This window comes from Colletotrichum gloeosporioides (assembly GCF_011800055.1).
Source record: "Colletotrichum gloeosporioides strain Lc1 chromosome Unknown consensus_59, whole genome shotgun sequence".
Classification (NCBI taxonomy): domain Eukaryota; kingdom Fungi; phylum Ascomycota; class Sordariomycetes; order Glomerellales; family Glomerellaceae; genus Colletotrichum; species Colletotrichum gloeosporioides.
In genome coordinates, this window is record NW_025544704.1 from 49709 (window position 1) to 66935 (window position 17227).

At 50.9% G+C, this 17227-nt stretch overlaps 6 protein-coding genes across 6 annotated transcripts; 4 read left to right on the plus strand and 2 right to left on the minus strand.

Moving 5' to 3' along the window:
• Positions 1-397: 397 nt before the first annotated feature.
• Positions 398-4366, minus strand: GCG54_00000173 (uncharacterized protein; the record flags this gene model as incomplete). The annotated part of the gene is made up of 4 exons (XM_045400314.1): positions 398-545; positions 3929-3990; positions 4049-4099; positions 4169-4366. 4 exons carry the CDS (start codon positions 4364-4366, stop codon positions 398-400), a joined length of 459 nt encoding a protein of 152 aa, XP_045261965.1.
• A 1274-nt stretch (positions 4367-5640) lies between these two features.
• GCG54_00000174 (uncharacterized protein) lies at positions 5641-6944 on the plus strand (the record flags this gene model as incomplete). Its single annotated transcript, XM_045400315.1, has 4 exons — positions 5641-5677; positions 5803-6434; positions 6527-6658; positions 6729-6944. 4 exons carry the CDS (start codon positions 5641-5643, stop codon positions 6942-6944), a joined length of 1017 nt encoding a protein of 338 aa, XP_045261966.1.
• A 1922-nt stretch (positions 6945-8866) lies between these two features.
• Positions 8867-9511, plus strand: GCG54_00000175 (uncharacterized protein; the record flags this gene model as incomplete). Its single annotated transcript, XM_045400316.1, has 3 exons — positions 8867-8953; positions 9042-9125; positions 9281-9511. The coding sequence occupies 3 exons, from the start codon at positions 8867-8869 to the stop codon at positions 9509-9511; spliced, it is 402 nt and encodes a 133-aa protein (XP_045261967.1).
• A 617-nt stretch (positions 9512-10128) lies between these two features.
• On the minus strand, positions 10129-11161 carry GCG54_00000176 (uncharacterized protein; the record flags this gene model as incomplete). The annotated part of the gene is made up of 2 exons (XM_045400317.1): positions 10129-10564; positions 10629-11161. The coding sequence occupies 2 exons, from the start codon at positions 11159-11161 to the stop codon at positions 10129-10131; spliced, it is 969 nt and encodes a 322-aa protein (XP_045261968.1).
• A 1259-nt stretch (positions 11162-12420) lies between these two features.
• GCG54_00000177 (Protein RTM1) lies at positions 12421-13457 on the plus strand (the record flags this gene model as incomplete). The annotated part of the gene is made up of 3 exons (XM_045400318.1): positions 12421-12601; positions 12676-12927; positions 12976-13457. The coding sequence occupies 3 exons, from the start codon at positions 12421-12423 to the stop codon at positions 13455-13457; spliced, it is 915 nt and encodes a 304-aa protein (XP_045261969.1).
• A 1134-nt stretch (positions 13458-14591) lies between these two features.
• On the plus strand, positions 14592-16584 carry GCG54_00000178 (uncharacterized protein; the record flags this gene model as incomplete). The annotated part of the gene is made up of 3 exons (XM_045400319.1): positions 14592-15114; positions 15226-15985; positions 16038-16584. The coding sequence occupies 3 exons, from the start codon at positions 14592-14594 to the stop codon at positions 16582-16584; spliced, it is 1830 nt and encodes a 609-aa protein (XP_045261970.1).
• Positions 16585-17227: the final 643 nt, after the last annotated feature.

A 17227-nucleotide genomic window follows, 5' to 3' on the forward strand; every position in this document is an offset into this window, starting at 1 on the left:
TGAGATAATACAGCCAGTGAAAGTAGTAGAAAAATAGCGAGGCAACAAAGCTGGAGAAATAATCGACATAGCAGAGGCGTGCTGGGCGAGAGACGCGAGACTCAAGGAAAGGACAAGGCCAACCGCAACACACTCCAAGATATCAGGTTAACAGCAACTCAAAATCTCCTCTTCACTCAATCGTCTCCCAGCATACAGTCGGTAGTTGTTCGACCGCATCTGCAAAAGAACAACATGATCATTAGTTGATATTGATATCTCTGAATTGAGTCTAGAGAACTGAGGACAACACACCTGCAGCCTGTATTGGTGACCAAATCTATCTTTCAAAAGCTCTTGCAGCTTCCTCCTGTCAATATAACGTCCTTCGATCATTTGTTCTTCGCCATAGATTCGTCTATACGTAGAGGAGGATGATGTGGACGAAAATCCTGTGCTTCGTCGGCTTGACGCCGGGGAATAGGGATCGATGTCGCTCTGGAAAGAGTACGACCTTGGAGGAGGATAGAAAATGGCGGTCAGGTAGTTCATTCTCGGGAATGCACCTGTTTGCGATAGTTGCTCGTTAGAGATGCGGTCTCAGCGTCTCAGTATCAGCAGATAGAATAGTGTTGTGTGGTGTCGGACAGGCTCTTGCGCTAGGCTATTCCTGATGATGTGGACATGACCAGGTTCTTGAAAAGTTTGGGGGTGGCTGAGTGTCCTGTTAAATTATTGTTTCTTATTGCAGCACGTCAGTCTCACTCCCGAGTCTGAAGCGAACACCAGACTGCCTTGATCATAGACTGAACAAGGAGCTGGGCGATGCTGCGCATTGCATCTTCCTCGGAAGAAGAGATCAGCTTGACCATCCCGTCGATCAATGCTACCAAGCCAATCAATTTTGCAAGTGCATGGCCAAGCAAGTGTGTCTATGCGACCCGACGAATGTATAGGCTAAGTACCTGGACAAATTCTCAACACTGATAATGAGGGGTAGTTGATGCACGAATGGAAATGCAGGTTTCTGCTCGGCTTGGGCGTTCCTCAATGCCAGTATTCAGATAACAAAGGAGGCCGGTACAAAGTGATGTGGTGTGGTGAAGCAGGCTGTGGACTTCGTTCGGCTGTGCACCATTGGTGTTAAGAGGCACTGATTGGGCGAATACCGGACATCCAGCACGCCAGCCCGCACTGGGTTGCGTTGGTTGGCACCATGAAGCCTACCTAGATGGTGGTCCAATCTCACCGGGGCTTGCGAAATGTTGGTCGCACGCGGATGCTGCACCGGATGAAGGGAGTTCGGAACATGGGAGGTAGAATGGCATAATGCCCTCACTTTTTCTCTCATTTTTCATACTGCGGTAAAATTCCAGGCCGCAGCCTGATGTGGCCGCATGTGCTAAGGAGGCGATGCGTGTCAGCAAAACATGACTCGGCCTGCAGCCTGCAGTCAGGGCTGCCTCGCCGATCGCCAAATCGCCGGCTCTCAAAAGAACACTTCTGTCCGCTTTCTATTTCATCAACATAACTCGAAGTCAGACTCCATTCCCATGTCCAATCAGCCGTACATTAAACCGGAGACTTCCGACCATCATACCAATAACCATCACGATATAAAGTACCGAGCATGGATCGGGGTCAGAGCAAATCAACTGTAAGTAGTGATGGCAAATAAACCCTATGTTTGTTGATTGGACGAAGAGTATCGGGCAGCAGTGCTGATCCTCGGGCGATGACATGTTGGATGTATTGTAGTGCATCCACTGCATATGCATCATTCAACTTAAAGGCTGCGCGAGGTTGTGTGTTGGCAGAGTTCGCCCGCTGACCATCTCTTTGTGCAGATGCCGAAATTCGCCTCGAATGCCAACTGCCAATGCGTCTCACAACATTGTCACCATTGTGTTGGGGCTGCCCGAGACGAGGTTAGTCGCACACTGCTCAAAATATCGCAGAAAGACGTCAACGATAGCCGAAATCGCTTCATACCACGACGCCGGTTAATTTCCGAATTGAACCCCGGCGATGTGTTGAGATGGCTATCAAAATGTTTGCGATCTGGTATGGATGCCACAAGCATTCAAGACATCGCTAGTCAGATCAGTCCAGAAGGCGAAAGTTGTTGCCGATGCGGAAGTCCCATATGCACCGGACTTAGAATCACATTCGCATGTTTGGTGTTGCTAGGAAGGGAAGACTACATTGTGCCTATACAAAGATCTCAACACAACATCTGTGATAGCACGTGGCCACTTGAAGGCTCGACCGCCGATTTTCCAGCTGCTTCAGACGTTCGAAAAATCCTTACCTCCCTCGAAGGTACAGAAAAGGAGTTATTCATTCATCTGCAGTGGCAGATGAGATCTCCTTATTTCCCGAGTTTGACGCCGACTTCTCCCGACTTTGGTCATTTCATTATCCAGGACCAAGTAAGTTTACCCTGGACATCAACTATGGAGGTAGAAGGAAAGATGGGTGGCAAGTTATCATCTGTGCACAAAATTTGTATCCACGCAGATCATTGCGCATTTGTAAGTAACGGCTTGGCCTTTCCACGCGCATTTCGTGCATTTCAACTTTGACATCTTTGACACCCGGAGGCCCAACAGGAAGCAGAAGGCAAATCATTTGCCTTGAAGATACTAGAAAGAGGAAAGGTACTTACAGCTGCCGAAACAGCGTTCAACAAGGAAATGGCCGCTAATCAGCGAGCCACACATCCACACATCACCCCACTTCTTGCAGCATTTAAACATAGGAATAAGTTCTACCTCTTATTTCCATGGGCAAACGGGGGCAATCTTCAGCATCTATGGAGTGTTTACGAGCCTTATCCCGGTCTAGGAGGAGAACCAGCTCTTTGGTTCTCAACTCGATGGATGGCGAACCAATGTTACAACATTGCTGATGCTCTAGCTACTGTTCATGGCCAACCGTCAAAGGAAGGGGGCCATTCGATCCAAGCCCAGCTTCATCACGATATCAAACCGGAGAATATACTCTGCTTTGATGATTTCGAGAACGGGAGTAATAAATATAAGCTAAAGTTGACAGACTTTGGCTTGTCATTGCCCGCCGACAGCCAATCCACCTTGCAACCGAGACAGATAGCAGAAACAAAGTCGTATAGACCCCCCGAAACAGACATCGGGGCTCCTAGCTTGGGGCAGAAGTGGGATGTCTGGTGTCTGGGGTGTCTCTATCTCGATTTCATTACTTGGGCTGTTCTCGGCTGGTCTGGAGTGGAGTTATTCGAAGAAGCCCGTGTTGAAATAGACGATACCGATCCTGGAGGCTCAATCATGGAGGAAGGCGTGTTCTTCATCAAAAGAAGAGTGACTAAACGCGGGTGGTGTCTAGGGAGGGCCACCAGCAAGATTGTTGCAGCAATCAAGCCTTCCGTCACTTCGGTGAGCCTCCACAATCACTTCCCTTGCCCTAAGAAATATTGGAGTTCGCAAATTCGAACTTCTTCACAGTGTGGCGCTAATAGTGTGTTCGTGAAAGCATATGCAATACCTTCGAGATCATCCACAATGTAGTCCTGCTTTAGCAGGTTTTCTTGATTACATCAGAAGCAAGATGTTGGTTATTGAAAGTAATGAGCGGGACTCATCAAGCGAAGTCCGCGATTTCTTGCATATTTGGATGTCACATCAAATAGATAGTTAGGCCTGCTCGGTGGTGATAGCTTTCTCACCATAATTACTTGGAACGGGCCCGGGGCAAGGATGCTAGAACCTGTTTTCAGATGAGTTCAGAACTTCAGCATCTATACGGTAGGATTGAACACACGAGCCAATCGAGCGTTATAGAGATGTTCTTAATTGTCAGGTAAACTTGCATTGTCCACTTGGAATTGTGAAATTCCTGAACACAGGGAGATATCTAAAGTAACTTGGGAAGGAGGAGAGAAATCCATTGTCGACGATTCCATCAGCCTTACATTTCTTCAACCCTTTTGGCCTCCTCTTCTTCGAACGCCGTCATGATGTTCTCATGTTCATTCTTAGGTTTGTCATGGTTAGTCAAATCATCCGTTGACAAATGGTCAAATAAAACACACCTCCGTGAGTGGTCGAGGGAGCTGCATCTCGAGACCATTCTTCTTGGTCGCCTAGAGCTTGGTTCAACACGGTTCCGCTATCTAGCGATCGCATCACCGCAGTCGCCGATTATCACCTACCCTGATCCAAATATCCTTCTCGGGTATTTTGAACTCTATAAGCTTCTTCTTCAAAACGGCCAACTTGGCATAACGATGGGTCACGACGTCAGTCGCTCGGAATTCTTCGGGTTTGGACATCTCCGGGCGTTTTCGAAACAACAGGGGAACTGAGTTCTTGAGTCTCGTAATCAAGGACTGTCTATCTTCGACATCCATGAAGGACGAGTTTGGGTGCTTCGAGGCTCAAATATAAATTGCTGGGCTGGAGATGAGTGCCTGAAAAGAGGCTGCAAGAGGTTATACGACCTGAGGGAATACTTGTCTATCTTTGAGCGTAAACCATGTATCGAACCTCTGCTTCTATCAGATTCTAGGCCGAAATGTGTTATTATGTGCTGACAGAGCTCACCGAAATAGAGAAACTGTACGAGTCTGTGGCTGTGTAAATGAGGCATTCATAAGGCAGACTGTTGCCTTATTCGAGCAGCCGAAAGACTCCGAGGTGAAAGGCTTGCCGGGCGCACCTTATCAATAAGCCCAACTGCCAAGATTATCAGGACCCGTCCCGAGCGCACAGAGGGGCCTTAGAAGCAGGCTAAATGCAATCGATAGGGTTGCGACTCTTCTCGGTATCAGGCTTGAAGGACATCCATTGGTTGGAAAAAGTATTGTGGTGTCCCGAGGTAGACAAGATGTACTGCTATCTGCACCAGACTCCGCTCCAAACTGCACAAACCTTGCTGGCACATTCTTGAACTGGCTTGCATTGCATCTGCCGTCAGCACTGCCAAGTCTTGCGAGCCGTCAAGCCAATGAGGTTTCCGTATGGCGCATGGTCTGATAGGTGCAAGCATCACCAAGTCGCGCGATAGTTTATTGGAGCAAATTGGAATGGCAGTCACGTATAATCTTGCCGCGACCCCAAATCCTCAGGGAAGAGTTGAATGTTATTCCGCATCTATGAATCGGCATGGAGTGGCTGAATCAGGAAACCAAGTTTCGGGGGACCGAACTTAGTCAATTCCCGCTTTGCCCCAGCACATCATTTCACATTGTGCGACTACGAAATGAATCTCCCCATGTGAGTCGTCCAACTTCCATCCGGAGAACAAGCTCTAATACGCGATTTCAGACATCTCAAATCGGATTTGCGTACGAGATGCCCAAGTATGACTCTGGAAATGCTTTCGCCAGCTCGCTGGATTCGGTATGGCCTGTTTTGTTCATTGACAGATCCCTATCCCGCTCAGTTCTTAGAAATTCTAATTTTCAAGTAGAGGCCTCCATTGCAAGGAATTCCTAGCCAACCAGGACTCCTTCTTGTTATGCATTCAAGACCTGACGCAGGGTCTGAGATGGCCAGTGAAACTATGGCAATACCATACGAGCAAGAGACATTCCGCAGAATTGTCGATGGTCTCTACCAACATCGCTCCCTAACATTCCTCCTCGGAAGGACGTCCACTGCTGTCTTCAATACCAGATCGGTGATGTGGGGTTCTGGCGACTCAAAGAGTTCAGCAATCGGTACGTAAAGGCTTTTGCTTACTGCCAAGTGGGTAAATTTAGTCGATTCCGTACCTCAATAACCCCCTGTCAACTCGAAACCAAAAACTTCGGGCCGTGCCTAGTAACACGATGAGTATGACCAGTCTACAATTGCAAGTCCGATACAGCGTCGCCGGGCAAACAAGACGACATAGCACTGTCTGTGACACACTTTAGTGAACAACGAATGACGTACGCTATGATGTATGGATGTACACCGGGAACCATTAGTCGCGTTTCTTCGTGGCTCAAAATGTTCAAGGGGCAGGCTCTTCATCCATTGGTCATGCCATTGATATTTGTGGAGCTCGAACGCAAACGTCTCTTCAACTTCCTTGAACGTGAGCAATCAGCCCTTGAGAAGTGGATTCTTGACCTAGAACACAAACTTCGTCTTGAGTCGCAAGTCCCGAGGCTGGGGACAAACGACGTGGAGCTTGCATCTCAAAGCAGAGACAGTCAGTCGACAAAGCTATGGATTGATGTCAGCTCACTCAGAAATGGATTGGAAAGCCTGCGCGATCAGCTAGTGAAGATGATACAGCACTCTGAGGTCTTAGCGACAACAGTCTTCAAGCAGCCCAATGAAGGCAGTGATGACATTGACAGCCATTCAGAGGAGCGCACCACTGGCGAAAGGATCAAGACAAGGTTGTCGGAGATGCTCGCGGAGTTTGACAACAAGGTGAGGACTTGCGACAGTCTGCTCGGGGGAATGGCGTTGGCCGCACAAATGGTGAGTTACTGATCACAAGGTGGTCCATTCTGAGACAGACTCAATCATTGATGTACCGTATCTGTGTGCTTGATGACTGATTTGTTGTTCAGGAATCGAATTATTATACTAGGCGAGACGCACAAGTTGCAATTACGATTGCTCACGCCACGAAGAAAGACGGCAGCCAGATGAAGAGTATTTCTCACCTGGGGATGATTTTCCTGCCAGGCACTTTTCTTGCCGTAGGATATACCCAGTTTTGCCTCTTGATAGAGACATTTATAGGAAATAACAAGGCTAATGAAATGCTAGAGTCTATTCTCAATGTCTTTCTTCAATTGGACTCCCCTTGACAGCGCCCAAATTATTTCACCCTGGGTAGCCCTTTATTTTGTGTTGACGCTTATCGTCACCGCGCTTACCGTCTGGAGAATGAGGAAATGGATGGAAAGGGAGGAACAAAGGGCGATTAAACAGTTCTTGAAGGACATTGGCGATGCCGAGTCGCAGCCTCCAGGAAAATCCTGAATTCCTACAGCCGTGGAAGAGATCATGTTCATAATCCATCGACGATGCCGCCGGCAACAAGTGGTTGTTGCTGAGATATTCTGATGACTTGGTCTGCGTTGATGTATGATAGTTGGAGAGAGCTGGAAAGGGTAGACCCTCGAGATAGCGAACCGTGCTGACGGAGCAGGTTGGAACCTTGATAGTTGTGTGCGTTGCTTTAGGGTTGTATTAGCAATGCTGTTTGACGAAAGAGAGGGGGTGAACTTGGAACGCTCTCCGTTTGTCCACCATCTAATCCCCTTCCCTCAGACACAAAGACTTTCCACAAGACAGAGCAATAAATAGAGTTCCACCGAAGTGAGAAACAAACGAATTAGAATACACTAAACGTCACTCAAGATTGATGACCGTCGTTCGTAAATTTTGAACCAGGTTCAGAGGAAAAGAGGGCGTGATTGAGAGAGTGAGAGAAGCACATAAGACAACCGGGGCTAAATAAGGCCGGATCGTAATCCGAGATTGAGCAACAGGGTAAGGATAAAAGAGAGGAGAGAGAGGAGATCCATGGATGATACTAGAACGACTGGATAAAGTGGAAATCCGTAGTGGGCGTCTGACCCACTATGGCACTGTACCCCACCAAGGGCTTAGAGAACAGCGATACACCTGCCACAGGTACAGCAAGGTAACGTCTACGCGGCGTAGCGTAATTTTGGGGCGCCTCAGGCCGCAAGAGCGGTCCCTACCTGAGCGCGACCTTAAGGCGGCGGGTGATCCGGCCGCACCTGAACGATAGAGTGGCATCATGAGAGAACACTGAACAAGAGCTGCCATACAACAACGGATGACTGAAGGTGACTTCCCGGGACCGGCCCGCCGACCGGGGTTCGCGCCTTAGCATGCGGCGTCGATAAAGGGTAGAGACCCGGTCCCTGCTAGCGCTCCCGGGGACAGCAACTGTCGAATCACGGCCGGTCCATCCCATTGTAAACCGTTACCCTTACTCACAGTCATGTTGGAAGAGATGGGGTTAGCGTCATCATGTTGGTAGTCTGCAAACATTATGGGGCACGTTCATAGGCGAGGATGCAGAGTACAAGCGGTGCTATCAAGTATGGAGGCGACTATCCAGGCTTCGTTAGGTTGCAGGGCCAGCTGACGGTTGATGTTGGTGGTTACAACCGGTATTTTTCAATCACGGTTGTCGAGAACATCGAAAAGCCCCACGATGGCGTTCCTACGATTCCTTGGTCATACAGGACAGCCACCAAAAGGCACCCGGCAAACATAATGTCACAAACACTACAGCTCAGCAGACTTGATAAAGGTTTTTCTGACCTTGACGACCCTCAAGACTGAACTCTGACAGCAGTTTGAATTCTTCAACCTTCTCTCGGTGGTCCGTGTGTTTGTGTGGATGTTATGAGTAACCAACCAGGGAAAACTTAATCTCAGAGAAATAGGTACAGATTTACAAGCACGCGGTCAACTCTCTACCCTCAATGGAAGCAACGGCTTAGAAATACAGACAGATTTCTATGCCTCAAAAGTTCCAATCAAACTGAATCAAATACTTATACCACTAAACCCAGGCATCTTCGAATCTCCTCCGCTATTTTAAGACATAGAACGGTGACGACATCTTGGTGTTGAAGGGAGTGGCTAGTTGTGGAGTTGTGGAGAGACAGTTTCCCGGGCAAGGCAACTCGCGCCCTCTACCTCATAAGTAGCCATAGAGGTCTCTCTGCGAAGCCTAGGTTAGCCTAGGTTATCCTAGCCCTAGGACTTTTCCCGGTTAGAGTTATCCAGTAGTCACAAAGGTGTGCCTACAGGCAGCAAACCATTATAAAAGACCATAGAAGAGACGAGGGATCTTTCAGCCACCTCTTCTCATCTCCATACTCTTCACCACCAACACTGTTCTCGCAACCCCAACCAACATGCATCTCTCATCCGTGATTCTCGGAGCCTGCCTCCTCGCCATCGGCGCAAACGCCGACCCCGTCAAAGGCACAATCTTCTACGGCGTAAGTCGATTCCAGACACCCCCTTCAGTCAAGACGACCGGGGGACGACCCCCAAAATCGAAAGAAACCTCAGACTGACAACTACCAGAAATGCGACAAACAGACCAACATGTGCGTCATGATAAACTCGCTGAGGCCAGACACGAACTGGTCGCTGCCTTGCAAGTATCTCGTACGTCCCCCTAGCAGAACAAGAAAAGCAGCACCCACACAAACCCCAAACTGCTGCCCCCCCATCCCCTACCTCGTCTGTATCTCCCGAGGAAGAAACCGCTCTGATCTCCCTCGAACATTCATATCGCTAACACAACCCACCCCAAAACACAGTGCCACGTAGACGGCGCCGACTGCTGGTACGCGACCGACCGCACCGTCAGCGGCGTGCGCTGGCCCCCGTCGACGGACATGGTCTCCTGCAGCAACAACAACATGCCCCAAGGAGACAAGAGACCTTTCCCCTTCCCGGATCCTGAACAGTTCAAACCTTACTTCAAGGGCTTAGACCCTGAAAACTACAGACCTTACTTCAAGGGCGTAGAGAAGTTCGGGAAATGGTGAGGACTCGGTACTGGACCTTACACAATGAGCGTGTGCTGACTTCTTGAACGCAGGAGGCCGGGCCGCCGAGCCTTGGAGTTTACGGCTTGAGGCGTGCGATGGAGTCGATGGGTGTTTTTCGGCGCCGTGCTTGGAGAAGAGTGTAGGCAAGCCATCGGTGCCGATGGCTGAGTTTACCGATCGAGATTTCAGGGCGCGTTGGCGTTCAGGCAAACAGGGTATTGAGTAAGCGCTCGTCAGGCTTGAGTCCCTGGCTGGTTCAAGACGGCCAGGTAGGTTCACAAGCAGGGCACACCGCCGACCATAGAAAACACAGAGGTAATTTCTACACAGCCTTGATTCGTGATCCATGTGTCATATTTGTCTCCTGCGTAATCTATCGTGTGTGTCCCCAAACATCGGTCTCAAAGAGATGAATCGTTGTTTTGAACTATTGCGGGAGTGACGCGGCTGGGAGGCTGGTGAGACGTTTTGCGGAGCTTTTGAGCTGCTACAAACAAAACAAGAGTCGAAGGCCGGTCGGTACTCAGCATTCCTGATGGGCTACAGCGCCGAGAACTCCCTCACCTCCATTCGGGCCGTTATGTTTTTGATATTTTACGGTAGTAATGTGCATCTCATATCGGCCCGTAAAGCTCAAATACCTGCCTCCGAGGCCACTTCACCATCTCCAGCAATGCAGGATGCTCTGCCAGAATCATATCCGTGACCTCAAACAGCCTCCGACTCCACCCCTGCAGGAACCAATACCTCTGCTCCAACACGCACAGCGGGATCGCAAAGTAGGACAGCAGCACCATGCTAAACGGGTTATGTCCCTGAATATCCGTCATGATATTCTCCGAGATCACGTACGGCCAGAACAAGATCATGCCCACCTCAACGTTGGTCCCAGCATGCGCCATGAGGTAGATGGCCTTTTCTAGCTCCTCGACGGCCTTGAGGTATTCATCGCGGCAGCCTTCGCCAAGGTTTTCTCGGAAGAAGGTCGCAAGCTCTGTTAATGCTTGGAAAATGTCGGGGGGTAAGGGCGACAGATGCATTGGGGGATTTCTGTGGAACACATGTTAGTAGGTCTCGCGCATCAGAGGTGCTCGTGCCAGGGTCTACTACTCACCTGTAATTGGCGTCCTTAGGGTCTATTGTCCAGATACCGTACACCAAGGCGGCGAACTTGGTTTTGAGTAGGCGTCCTTGATATGGCTCCAGCACCGCACGAATGCCCCTCACAAACATGAACAACTCTAGGATGTTCGGAATGGCTTCTGTTTCGCTCCCCAGCCGCACGGGCACGGAGGATACATACATGACTACGATGGAGGCGAAGCTGAAAAACGTTTGCCAGTTGGTGTCATTGATATTGTGTAGCTCGACCCGAAAACCTTCGAGGCCAGCATTTTGGTGTGCCGTTGCAAGGTCAAGATACGTCTCCCGTTCTGGGGGTATTAAGTAGGCCTTGTGTAAGGCAGATATGGTGAGGATGCCGTGCATCACGAAAGGGCACGCGTACCCGATTTCCGGGAGATTCACGCGCCACACGTACTGCATGTCAGGACGGGTGGCTAGTGAGTTGGCGGTGGATAGTGTGTAGTGGTGCATGAGTTCCAAACCACGACCCCAGATTTCAATGGTCGGTGCCGGCGGGATCATGCGGGTACGGTCTGCCACCACGTCGAGGAAGCCATATTTAGAACGGGGGCTTGATCCATCGGCGGAAGACGGGGCGGGTGGCCGTTGGGGGTTGATGTCGCTGGGCGAGTTGCGAGACGTTGATAGGCTACAGACTATGCCATGTCTGGAACAATTGAAGCAGGACGGGTATGCCTCGTCGCACTGGAGCAGTCAGTGACACCATTCTCCATTGGCTCGACAAAATGAGAGTGGCGCCAGGGCGGGCGCAACGAAATAACGTTGCCGCGTGTTCATCGCGTGCCATGGTCCCGGAGCCAAGGGTAGACGTCGCTTACCTTTACTTTTCTCCGTTTGCAGTCCCTGCAGCCGTTGCGACTCTTTGTATGGGATCGTCGAGTTGCCATTGGATCGGTGGGGGCTGGCGGCCGATACCTTAAGTAGGAGGGTGTTTGTCTGATGTTTCGGACGGGATCTCTCCACGCAGCTAATCTTGACAGTTGACGAACCGCTACCAGAGGTATGTCTTGGTGAGAGGAAGGGCGACGGATGGCGTACGAACCCGCGGGTTCGGATCGAATAAGAGGAATCTTGGTGGCAGTCAAGCCAAGGAGAATGCGGATATGAAAGATGAAAACAGCGGGTCGATACGAGACAAAAGCGAATACTCGCAATTACGGGGCGTCTCTCCTTAGTTCAGCGGGTCTCCCGACGCTTGTCATGTCCCCGAAGGTCCAAAACCATGGGCATCCCAGTCAACTCGTCAGCCCTTGCGCCCGTAGTGCTGCCCAGCCGTACTCCGGGTGCCGTGATTGGTTCCGTATTTCGTACACTAGCTGTACGGTTGGAGGCTCCATCTGTCCCGATTCTAATGATACAAATACTCGGGATCGCGGGTCCTCTGTGGCGCAGTGATACTCGGATCTCACTTTATTGGAGAAATTTGTCCGTCGCAGGCGCCCAAGACCTGCCGTTTGGTGAGCAAAATGCCAATTCTTTGGCTGACAACAGGGCGAATGCAGCCCTTTCGATGGACCAGACTTGGCGCGTCGTCCTCAGGAGGGCGCAAGCATAACAAACGAGCGTCAACTGAGAGATAGAAATATCCCCAGCTTCCTCCTTGTTCATCGATCGAACATCCTCTCGACCTCAGCAAACGACTCAGACAACCGCAACGACATTCCTTACCACCAGTCAACTTCGTTCTTTGCCGTTGGCTGCCTTGCCCGAACCGATACGACGACAATCCTTCCCAAGAGACTGATTTCGAAACCACCACAATGGCACGAGCGTGCAATCCCGACTACGTCAACGCACAATGGGCCTTTTACCGATTTGAGCCCTCGACGGCGGCTGCGATCTTCTTTTGTGTAGTCTTCATCTTGACTACTGCGCTGCACCTATTCCAGATGGTTCGCACAAAAACGTGGTATTTGACTGCGTTTGTCATTGGTGGTTTCTGTAAGCTTGCTTGTCGTGGAATGGGAGGCGACATCTTCAGTTGGATCAGCGAGCTAACAAAGTTGAACTTGCAGGTGAGTTGATCGGCTATGCTGCCCGCGCGAAGAACACGATGGAAGACCCTGGCTGCTGGACCCTCGGACCGTACATCATCCAGAACGTCCTGCTTCTCATTGCTCCGGCCTTGATGGCAGCCTCGATCTACATGATTCTCGGTCGGATCATCATGTTGACGGATGGAGAGAGCCATGCACTGATCAAGAGGCGCTGGCTCACCAAGGCCTTCGTCTCCGGTGACGTGCTATCTCTGCTTCTCCAATCCAGCGGTATGTCTATTCAAGCCCCAGCTGGTTAAAATATGCTAATGACCGCAGGTGGTGGAATGATGGCGGGTGCCGGAGAGGGCAACAACTTCATGGAGATTGGCGAGAAGACCATCATCGTCGGTCTCTTCGTTCAGCTCTTCGTGTTCGGCTTCTTCATCGTCACGGCCGCACTCTTCCATCGTCGCATGGCTCTTGTACCCACGGCCAAAGCCCACCAGCCCGAGATCCGGTGGAAGTACTACCTCCTGACGCTGTATGTCACCAGCGTCCTGATCTGGGTGCGAAGCGTCTTCCGCGTGATCGAGTACCTCCAGGGCAACAAGGGAGAACTTATGACGACGGAGGTGTACATCTACATCTTCGATGCGACGCTCATGTTCCTCGTCATGGTGTGGATGAACTGGTTCCACCCCAGCGAAATCGGTCTCCTGCTCCGTGGGGAGCCGCCCATCAAGAACGGGTTGGAGCTGATGAAGATGGGAGGTAACTTCCGAAAGATGCAGCACGAGAACAGCAGCATGAGCGTGTAAGCTTGTCGCTAATCCTCGGAGAATAATGGAATTGCCGGATGCTTGTCGGTAGCATTGATCAGGATGATGGGTGTTTGCTGGTTGAGGAGAGTTGTCAGCGCGCCAGCCTATGCAAGAGGAGTTTGGGGTAGCAGTCTCACCATTCCGCTTGAGACATTTCTTTTGTTTGGGATTCCTGTGTTCGGGACAGAGATTTGGGATGTGATATCTAGAAGGGTGGACTGCGATATGGCAGACCATGGCAGTCCGCATGGAATGACGGGAGCTCAATGACGGAATTCGGCACCTGCGCCATCACGGCCTGCGGAAGCGCGCCATAATATTGATCGGATTTCTCGGCCAACACTGCCCTTCTCTCGGTTGACGTGACACGATTGACGGGAAGGTAGTCGTATCTCTGCAAGTATTGAAGAATGAGGTCGAACTAACAAAAAAAGGCCAGCTACCCTGGAAATGAGCCAGGAACATGTGGGCTGGAAAGGCTCCTTCCCCAATCTTCGCGATGCAGCCTGAGGCTTATCGCAACAGCCAACAGGGGTTCTTGTCGCCGATAAGACAAGCGAGGAGGTGCACAGACCACAACTGCCCACTGCGGGGTAGGGATCTGCAGGGCGACAAGGGTGATTACAGCGCCGGTCGCTGAACTGACCGACTCAAGCTTGCTGATTGGCCGAAGCTTCGGTGTGCGAGTGCCAACAGCAGCTGAATAGCTCCCACTCCCGCCAAAGAAAACCCACGGCAGCCTGCAGCTGCCTGCCTCACCGGTCGGACAAGGAAACTCCAGCCTGAGGCGCTTCTTTGCGTCCCTCCGCCTCCGGGTCAAGGCAGACAGGACTGGACAGGACTGGACCAGAATCTGCCTCCTTCTGTCCGCGTCACCGCTGCTGACTTGGGCACCTGGAGGGACCAGAAAGAGCCACCTATTCAATTGCCCTCACGCACTTTTCTGCCTTCCACATCCTTGCTTCAGAGACTCCCTCCTTCTTTCCGTCCCATCTCAACTTCCCCGCCCGACCAGGTGCCAGCTCACCGATTCAGAACCTACCTTAACTTCTGCAACTGCAACTAATCCCCCTCCATCATCACGTCCATCGGCTAACGTCCCAGCGACCATCCTCGGCGCCAGCGGCCATCATGGCTTCGCGCGAGAGCTTCGGCAAGATTGGCTCGGACGACGATTGGGAGGAGATCGCAGACAACTATTCCGTCAAGTCGCTATCCTCTGACGATGAAGAAGACGAGAAGCCCGCCGCCAAAGTCGACGTTTCTCCTCGCAGTCATGCGTCTCCTACTCGACATGCTCCTCAAGTCACTGCAAGCCACGATGCGAACGATGCGAACACGTCCGATCTAGGACATGCCCTATCAAAGGTGGATATTGGCACTCAGTCTGCTCCTAGACCGACCAGCCCCGTGTCCGTCGACAAGATGGCGGCTATCAAGACCGTGTCTGCATCGAAGCCAAAGGCCCCGCTGCCGCCGAGCCAGCAAGATATAGGACAACCTACTGCATCGTCTCCCTGGGAAGAGTCACAACGGCCACAATATTCCCATCCCCCCACGTCGGGATACGTCTGTCGATACACGGAAGCACCAGCCGCGACTGCAGATAACGCCATCCTTTCCTCTGTCACATTCCCCGACGAAATAACAAAACGTGCTTACATGCTTGGATTCGGTTATCCGCCTCCTCTCCCTCAACTTGCTCGAGCTCCGCAAAGTCGACCTCCAGTATCGAACAGATCTGCCACTCAACACAAGAGAGCAGATGGTACCTTCACACCACAATCCAATGCCTCAAAGACATCTGATGTCAGCAATGAACCAACATATCCAAACCTGCCTTACAATGATGCAACCCAGGAGTTGGGCAGCCGGAAGCAGTTAACAATGGGCAAAGTCACTTCCGCGCCTCTCAAGAATCTGAACCCCCAGGAGTCGGGCCCCAGAAAAGGCGCGAAAGGCGCGCCGAGAATTGGCGCCATGTCGTTGGAAGGTTCTACTGAACAAGAGCGAAAGCCAAAAGAGATGGTCTCGCATGGTGCATCGTCCTTTGGTGCATCTACCCATGACACGGTACCAGGATCTCTTGGCGACACACTGGACCTCGACGAGACCTCCACAGATCCCATCGTCATCGACAATGCGCTACAGTCTCTTTCACGCATGCTGCGAGATACCAGCCCAGCACTTTGCATAATGCATCTGAAGCATGCGACAAAGGTCCTCCCTGCTTGCAAGTCTCTTCTGGCTCAGGTTGACACTCTCACACCCATACTTGCCGTCTATGCAGCAAAGTGCAATCAACCCACTGCCACGGCGAGAGACGTCCCGCTGGATGCTAGTCTGATGATGTGGATCGCCTCACTGAGCCGCACTTTGTGGGAGATTGGTTTTGAATTCAAGATTGTCGAGTCTAACAATCCTGGCTCGAGCAGCCCGAAGCGTGCTCCTTCACTTGAGACGTTGGTTGGTGAGCTTGAGAGCGCCGCGAAGCAAATGGATGAATTTCTCCCTATCATTCAAGCGTAAGCTGTCACTCCATACACCGCGTCGTAGCTTATTGGCTAACCTGGGCAGTGATTTCGCCGAATTTCAGAAGAAGCCAAAGTATGGTTTCCCTGGTATCACAGCGGCACCCGCACCCAACTACGAGATCGAAACTCCCAATGACTATCAACGACCTCAAATCCGGCAGACTATGTATGGCCTGAAAAAGGAACTGCAGCATGCTATTTCCATCCTGAAAGATTGTCAGAGATGGCTTCCCGACGCTGCCAAGGTTATAGTGGGCGATGTAACTAATGGCATGGGCATTCTTTTCGATGTCGTTGGCGGCATCATGGCCAGCAATGGCCCGGCGTGGATCGAAGGCCTTACGGCGGAGACTGGGAGGCCCAGACTCATCACCCACTCCGAGTTCGGGAACCTGGATCCCATCGTAATCGAGGACTACAGCGCTCGCATCCAACAAATATGCGGCTTGGTTCACATTGACGCAGCTGAAAGCCGCACGTGGTCCGAGGAAATGATTCGGGAGCATCACGTGTGCATGCTCATCGAGCAGCAACAAATCGACTCGCTGGAGCACATTGTTTCAGTCTTGAAGGGGATGCTGCTTCGTTAACCGATGCTAAGTCCTGTACGGAATGGGTTTGGAGGAGGCTGGAATCGTGTCAATGGTAAGTCGAGCGTGGAACACCCACTTTACGAAGTCTCTGCAGTTTGCCCGCTGGTATGAAAAGGGGTTGGTCCTGCAAAACTCCGTTCTTGGAACAGAACTACTGACGAATCATGAATTTCATTCCATGTTTGGGATTCGGAAAAGATTACGGTATTGCAGTTGACAGAAAATGGGCAGTAAAGTAGTTAGGTATCGGTTCCAGTCCATAGCCTAACCAGGATAATTGTTTATCGACTTCAACTTTATCATACGGCTCATTGATATCCACCAACTCCCGCTATTTCAGGCTTCTTTCTTCTCAGATGAATATCACTGATCACATCAGGAGCCCCTAGCACCTTGTGCCTGAAACAACATGACCTATTAGAATTGTTCCTACCAAACACCGACTCGAAAGGCCTATCAACCGGTGGGTATTGGTAATACTTAGGCATCCTTGGGAATGTGACCCCCCTTTTGACATGATGAATACCACGTTCTTCCCTTAATGTTGATTGAGAGTTAGGCGTAGTGTACCTCAAGCGGACTAATGTAGATAGTGCGCTAGCTGCATATGCATGAGCATGCTTTGAGGCCATTTTCAAAC